This window comes from Lepisosteus oculatus, chromosome 11 (assembly GCF_040954835.1).
Source record: "Lepisosteus oculatus isolate fLepOcu1 chromosome 11, fLepOcu1.hap2, whole genome shotgun sequence".
Taxonomy (NCBI): Eukaryota; Metazoa; Chordata; class Actinopteri; order Semionotiformes; family Lepisosteidae; genus Lepisosteus; species Lepisosteus oculatus.
Window position 1 is genome coordinate 29,483,940 of NC_090706.1, and position 7,525 is coordinate 29,491,464.

General features: G+C 62.3%; 1 protein-coding gene across 2 annotated transcripts; it reads right to left on the bottom strand.

Moving 5' to 3' along the window:
* Positions 1–660: 660 nt before the first annotated feature.
* slbp2 (stem-loop binding protein 2) lies at positions 661–6,761 on the bottom strand. Of its 2 annotated transcripts, none has more exons than XM_069196044.1 (8): positions 6,573–6,761; positions 6,155–6,286; positions 5,279–5,356; positions 4,804–4,887; positions 4,543–4,689; positions 2,271–2,441; positions 1,221–1,308; positions 661–1,138 (listed from the first exon to the last, which is right to left on the bottom strand). In XM_069196044.1, exons 1-8 carry the CDS (start codon positions 6,617–6,619, stop codon positions 1,022–1,024), a joined length of 864 nt encoding a protein of 287 aa, XP_069052145.1. In that variant the 5' UTR covers positions 6,620–6,761; the 3' UTR covers positions 661–1,021. The 2 variants fall into 2 exon arrangements, with proteins under 2 accessions (XP_069052145.1, XP_069052144.1); XM_069196043.1 differs by having other exon boundaries at positions 5,279–5,359; positions 6,573–6,753.
* Positions 6,762–7,525: the final 764 nt, after the last annotated feature.

Sequence of the window (7,525 nt, forward strand, 5' to 3'; positions counted from 1 at the left end):
GGTCATGAGCGTTTTCTCACTCTAGTTTGGCCCACAGCTCCGAGGGAGCTTCAGAAAAGTCTTCACCCAGACGACAGCCCTCTAAACTAACATTCTAGAGTCCTACTAAAAACCCGGGAAAGCTCATTTTTGGCGACGCGCAGCCCGGTTCCCACGGGTCGCGCCTCAGCTCCGGGCGCCCCCTGGTGGAAGCGAGCGGTACTGCAGCCGCCCGAAAGCTCGGCGCCGCGAGGCGCGAAACGCGAGACTGGGGGGGGGCTCCGCGGGCAGCCCTGGCCCAGACCGAGCTCGTGCCCAGAGCCCTGCTGCACGTGTCCTCCAAACCACCCCGCTTCCCCCCCCCGACCACGCGCTCGCCCCCGGGATTCCCCGCCGAGACCCGGAGAGGCTTCTCAGCGCTCTCGTGACTTTTAAAAGCAAAGTGGGCCGGACCCCCGCCGCGCCCCCCCCCCGCTCCGGAGGGACCAGCAGGGAGGGGGCCGGGGGTCGTGAAGACCCACGCAGGAGCGGCTGTGGGGTTGAACTCGTGTCAGGAAGGGGTCGGCGAGGGAGAAGGGTGGGAACAGGGAGGAAGGAGCTTCAGACGCACACTGGCGGCTCCCCAGCGCCTCTCACTGGGCGACGGCTCAGACGGACAGTGGACAGTGGACAGTGGACAGTGGACAGTGGACAGTGGACAGTGGACAGTGGACAGTGGACAGTGGACAGTGGACAGTGGACGTCAACCCCCGAGCCGGAGGAGGTGGGGGTGGGGGTCTGTGCGCGTGTGCAGGTGCTCTGTGTGTGTGTGTGGGTGTGTGTGTGGGTGTGTTCCTAAACAAACGGTGTTCTATGGGGGGGCCCGAGGACAGTGGACAGTGGCTCAGCGCGCGCGCGGTGAGAGGGTGACGACAGCAGCGGGGTGCGCGAGGACGGTGCTCTCGGGGGGAGCTCGAGACTCCTGGGACTGGGGGGGGGGTCCGTGGGGCGAGGTCAGCGGTCAGCGGTCAGCGGTCAGCGGTCAGCGGTCAGCGGTCAGCGGTCAGTGCGGCGGCGGCTGGCAGCGCTCCGTCTCCATGAGCCAGTGCAGCCAGTCCAGCAGCTCGTGGTCGGCGGACAGCGGGGCGCAGGGGGGGCCGCCCGGGCCGGGCTCCAGGACCTGGGGACAGGGGCACGCCTCAGGAGGGGGCCGCGGGCAGGAGGGGGGGCGGCCGGGGGCGGGGGGCGGGGGGCGGGCGTACCTGAGGAGACCAGCTGTGGCAAGCGGGCAGGGGGGGCGGCGGCGGCCCCCCGGAGTCTCCCCTGGGCGGCGGCCCCGGCCATCCCGGTCTGGAACGCAGAGCCCAGTCAGCACAGCCAGCCCGGACTCGAACCTGCAGGACACGGGCCCCTCCCAGGGATCTCGGGGTGCGCTGCGTACCCCACACACTCCCAGGGACAGGTGGACAGCAGTGATTCCTGTGTGTCTCACCCCTTCCCCTCCCTCAGGGCGTCCCCCCCCATCTCTCTCTGTCCCTCCAGTGCTCACTGCAGATCCTCGGGGTCCCCCTCCCTGTCCCCCAGTGCTCACGGCTCATCCTTGGGGTCCCCCCTCCCTGTCCCCCAGTGCTCATGGCTCATCCTTGGGGTCCCCCTCCCTGTCCCTCACTCCTCACTGCAGATCCTCGGGGTCCCCCTCCCTGTCCCCCAGTGCTCACGGCTCTTCCTTGGGGTCCCCCCTCCCTGTCCCCCCAGTGCTCACGGCTCATCCTCGGGGTCCCCCTCCCTGTCCCCCAGTGCTCACTGCTGATCCTTGGGGTCCCCCTCCCTGTCCCCCAGTGCTCACGGCTCATCCTTGGGGTCCCCCCTCCCTGTCCCCCCAGTGCTCACGGCTCATCCTCGGGGTCCCCCTCCCTGTCCCCCAGTGCTCATGGCTCATCCTCGGGGTCCCCCTCCCTGTCCCCCAGTGCTCACTGCAGATCCTCGGGGTCCCCCTCCCTGTCCCTCAGTCTTCACTGCAGATCCTTGGGGTCCCCCTCCCTGTCCCCAAGTGCTCACGGCTCATCCTTGGGGTCCCCCCTCCCTGTCCCCCCAGTACTCATGGCTCATCCTTGGGGTCCCCCTCCCTGTCCCCCAGTGCTCACGGCTCATCCTCGGGGTCCCCCTCCCTGTCCCTAAGTCCTCACTGCAGATCCTCGGGGTCCCCCTCCCTGTCCCTAAGTCCTCACTGCAGATCCTCGGGGTCCCCCTCCCTGTCCCCCAGTCCTCACTGCTGATCCTCGGGGTCCCCCTCCCTGCCCCCCAGTACTCACGGCTCATCCTCGGGGTCCCCCTCTCGCTCCTGGGGCTCCGGGGTGTCTGCAGGGGGGTCCCAGGCGTGCAGCGCTCGCCTCCACAGCCTCACCTGCATGTCCCAGGAGCGCCGGCTGTACTTCCTGAACTTGTTGGGGGTACGGGGGTGCAGCCCCGGGATCCGCTGCCTCCTGGGAGAGTACAGGGAGGCTCGCTGCTGTCGGGGTACTGAGGTGTGGGGGTGGCAGGAGGAATGGTGCAGAGGGGTTTCGGGGCACTCTTACTTGGGCACCTCCCGCAGGTAGTTCTGGGTGTGGGGGTGTCAGGGTGTGGGGGTGCTCTTACTTGGAGCAGGTAGTTCTGGGTGTGGGGGTGTCAGGGTGTGGGGGTGCTCTTACTTGGAGCGGGTAGTTCTGGGTGTGGGGGTGTCAGGGTGTGGGGGTGCTCTTACTTGGAGCAGGTAGTTCTGGGTGTGGGGGTGCTCTTACTTGGAGCAGGTAGTTCTGGGTGTGGGGGTGTCAGGGTGTGGGGGTGCTCTTACTTGGAGCAGGTAGTTCTGGGTGTGGGGGTGTCAGGGTGTGGGGGTGCTCTTACTTGGAGCGGGTAGTTCTGGGTGTGGGGGTGTCAGGGTGTGGGGGTGCTCTTACTTGGAGCAGGTAGTTCTGGGTGTGGGGGTGCTCTTACTTGGAGCGGGTAGTTCTGGGTGTGGGGGTGTCAGGGTGTGGGGGTGCTCTTACTTGGAGCGGGTAGTTCTGGGTGTGGGGGTGTCAGGGTGTGGGGGTGCTCTTACTTGGAGCAGGTAGTTCTGGGTGTGGGGGTGCTCTTACTTGGAGCAGGTAGTTCTGGGTGTCAGGGTGCTCTTACTTGGAGCAGGTAGTTCTGGGTGTGGGGGTGTCAGGGTGTGGGGGTGCTCTTACTTGGAGCAGGTAGTTCTGGGTGTGGGGGTGTCAGGGTGTGGGGGTGCTCTTACTTGGAGCAGGTAGTTCTGGGTGTGGGGGTGCTCTTACTTGGAGCGGGTAGTTCTGGGTGTGGGGGTGTCGGGGTGTGGGGGTGCTCTTACTTGGGGACCTCCTGCAGGTAGTTCTGGGTGTGGGGGTGTCTGGATGTGGGGGTGCTCTTACTTGGAGCAGGTAGTTCTGGGTGTGGGGGTGTCTGGATGTGGGGGTGCTCTTACTTGGAGCAGGTAGTTCTGGGTGTGGGGGTGTCAGGGTGTGGGGGTGCTCTTACTTGGAGCGGGTAGTTCTGGGTGTGGGGGTGTCAGGGTGTGGGGGCGCTCTTACTTGGAGCAGGTAGTTCTGGGTGTGGGGGTGTCAGGGTGTGGGGGCGCTCTTACTTGGAGCAGGTAGTTCTGGGTGTGGGGGTGTCAGGGTGTGGGGGTGCTCTTACTTGGAGCGGGTAGTTCTGGGTGGGGGGGTGTCAGGGTGTGGGGGTGCTCTTACTTGGAGCGGGTAGTTCTGGGTGTGGGGGTGTCGGGGTGTGGGGGTGCTCTTACTTGGAGCGGGTAGTTCTGGGTGTGGGGGTGTCGGGGTGTGGGGGTGCTCTTACTTGGAGCGGGTAGTTCTGGGTGTGGGGGTGTCAGGGTGTGGGGGCGCTCTTACTTGGAGCAGGTAGTTCTGGGTGTGGGGGTGTCAGGGTGTGGGGGTGCTCTTACTTGGAGCAGGTAGTTCTGGGTGTGGGGGTGCTCTTACTTGGAGCAGGTAGTCCTGGGTGTGGGGGTGTCGGGGTGTGGGGGTGCTCTTACTTGGAGCGGGTAGTTCTGGGTGTGGGGGTGTCGGGGTGTGGGGGTGCTCTTACTTGGAGCGGGTAGTTCTGGGTGTGGGGGTGTCAGGGTGTGGGGGCGCTCTTACTTGGAGCAGGTAGTTCTGGGTGTGGGGGTGCTCTTACTTGGAGCAGGTAGTTCTGGGTGTGGGGGTGTCAGGGTGTGGGGGTGCTCTTACTTGGAGCAGGTAGTTCTGGGTGTGGGGGTGTCAGGGTGTGGGGGTGCTCTTACTTGGAGCAGGTAGTTCTGGGTGTGGGGGTGTCAGGGTGTGGGGGTGCTCTTACTTGGAGCAGGTAGTTCTGGGTGTGGGGGTGTCAGGGTGTGGGGGTGCTCTTACTTGGAGCAGGTAGTTCTGGGTGTGGGGGTGCTCTTACTTGGAGCAGGTAGTCCTGGGTGTGGGGGTGTCAGGGTGTGGGGGTGCTCTTACTTGGAGCGGGTAGTTCTGGGTGTGGGGGTGTCGGGGTGTGGGGGTGCTCTTACTTGGAGCAGGTAGTCCTGGGTGTGGGGGTGTCGGGGTGTGGGGGTGCTCTTACTTGGGGACCTCCCGCAGGTAGTTCTGGTAGCCGCTGGTGTTCTTGCCGTACTGGATCTGCTTCTGCCGGCGCTTCAGAACCGCCTCGTTGGTCTCACAGCGGGACGGGTCCAGGGCCCGGGAGCAGGGGGCGCCGTCGGGCTGGGGGCTGCGGAGAGGACGGGGAGGCCGAGGGGGGGGGCCCCCGCACGGTGTCAGGGCAGACGAGAGGGGAGCAGGAGAGCCAGCTGGACGTGCAGAGCGGACCCCTCCTCCTCCTCACCTCCCAGCCCGGTCCAGGTCCTCAGTCCCCACGGCGACGCTGGCAGTGGACAGCCTCAGGATACAGCGCTCCAGAATGGACGCTCTGCGGGGACGGAGACAGCAGGTTGTGACCCGGGCGGGACATCCCGCTGGGGGGCTCTGCTCAGCTCCTGGCCTGACACACACACACACACACACACACACACACCACACACACCAGGGCACCCCAACAGCTGCGCTGCTCTCAGACTGAGAAGACCCCACTGCTCAGGTGCTAACAGGTCACTTCAACTCCAGGGACTCCAGGGGGCGCTGTGTTCAGCTGGGAGCGCCCCCTCTCTGCAGGGCGCCTCGTTTCCCCCGCCTCGCACCCCGCACGAACCTACACATCCTCCGCCCCGATCGCACCCCCGACTGCCAACGCCACGCCTCAGGACAGGGGTAGCCCCAAGTCCAGACCGGCACGGGCGCCCCCTGCTGGCGAGACGGCATACCTGTGAGGTTTGTGGGGGACGCCCCCCTGGTCAGACTCTCCGGTCATCCTGCACTGGGGCTGCGCCGCCTCCGAGGAGCTGCTACAGGGAGCAACAGAGAATGAGGGACCTCAGTAGTGCCCCACGCCCCCCCTTTTCTCACACAGCAGGCAGAGGGCTAGGCAGAGCCACACAGACACTCGAGGACACCCCAAGCGCCTGTCCGCAGCTGCCTCGGAGAAAAACACTCCGAGCTGGGAGAGGCTGCTTGTGAGACCGGGAGAGATGTAGGGTTGACACATCGTGGTCACTGGGGTCATCTGCCGGACACTGAGGAAGCGAGGAAACAGGCCAGCAGAGAGAGGACGCAGGGTCAACAGCGCAGGATCTAAACCAAGTCGAACCCTGTCGAAACTGCGTCACACTCCAGCAAGACCTCAATGAGAGCTGAGGACGGTTCTGGTCACCAGGTTATTTCAGCGCCACACTCTCGAAGACAAGATGCTCCGGAGACGAGTAACGACTTCCTTTCACAGGCTCGGAGGCCTGTCCTGCAGCGACTGGGTCCAGCGACAGATTCCGTAGTCTTAAACAGAAGACCGCAGACCTGAATCAAGCACCCCCAAATCCTGAAAGACTCCGACAGTCAACCAGGGGGACTTCAGAACCAGAGAAGCAAACCAGAGAACACCAGTGGAAGCTACAGGGAAGAGCATGTAGCACTGAGAAGTGGAGGCACTTTACACAGAGGGTGGTGGGAGTGTGGAACAAGCTGATACCCTGGATTCTTACAAGCTTATTTAGCTTTTGGCCTCTAATAAGCTTTTGGAGTTAGATCTTCCTCCTGAGCCCGAGTCTGTGCAGAGAAGTGCCCAGGAGTGGGTCAGCGCCCCTCACCTCACCAGCCTGTTGTACACGGAGCTGCAGCCCGGGAGCAGCCAGGGCTCTGGCATGCAGGTCTGGGGCAGCGGGTCCCAACAGGCCAGGTCCAGGTCTAGGGCACCGGGCCAGGCCGGTACCGGCCACAGCCTGCAGGAGGAAGCGCAGGGGAGACAGTTAGACGGCAGTGCCTTGCCGACACAGGGACCGGCGGAACGGGCGGAGACAACGCCACCTCTCCCCCGGGCACTTCCGGGGGGAGGGCTCGCGGGCCGTGACGCAGACGGAGCGGGCGCGCGCTGTCCCGAGAACACGCCCCGGGACAGACCGCAGCTCGTCCGCGCGCCGGCCCGCCCGCCCGCGCCTCCAGAAACCGGATCGGGAATCAACTCGTCACTCGGCGCAAGAAACGCGTGCACACGCAAGCGCTCCAGACCTGTGGTCCGGCGGGCTTGGCGAAGCGGGGTGAAAGCTGCTGGTCATGCTGTTCGGGGCTATAGTAACAGCCAAACTGATCTGCCGCCGCCTGGGGGCTTAAATACCCGCCAGGTGACCGGGGGCGGGGCTCCGCGCGGGTGGACACAGGAAGCAGGGCTGGACTTCCGCTTTGGCGACACTCAGTCCAACCAATAAAAACTGAGAGTCTGAGCTCGAATTTGTGCGGGTTGTTTTATTAACAAGAGCCGCTAGGAAAATGAAGAGTTTCTTTAATAGTGTTTTATAATTAGCATATTTATACGAAGCAAGAGGAGATATGTCACTGAACTGTATCAGAAATTAAATAAGATGTAAGGAATGTTTCATTTAGCCGGGTGAGTTTAGTAAACGTGTTGACAAAGTCCGGTTTTTGGCTTTCACGGAAGCACAGTTGGTTTATATCGGGGTTTATAAGTATATCAACATATCTTCTATTAGTTAACCTTCTCCGGGGCAGTTTAAATCAAATTTAATCTGGCTTTGTGGTTAAGAGCTCGGCTCATAGAGCAGACTCACGCAAAAAAAAAATGCCGTCACTTTTCATCAGGCTCCAGCTGACGTTAGAGTTTTCGGAGAGAATTAAAGTTTTGAGATCGCCATTTACAGATTGCTGATCATTTTTATTTGAAAGATGTCTTATCTGCAGACAGAGTATACTCTACACTGACTACCTTAAGCCCATGCACTGTTTGTACTGCTCGTACATATAGCATGTCAATATTGAGCACTGGCCATGTAGCTTCTGTTCCCTGTAGCTATGTACTCTGATCAAAGCTTTTTTTTCCAGTGGGATTTCCTGATGTAGTAGGTGCTCTGGACTATCCTCATTACACCCCCCCCACAGGGCCAAACAAGGCTGCTTTTATTAGAAGAAAAACAATTCACAGTGTTGATGTACAAGTAAAAAAAATA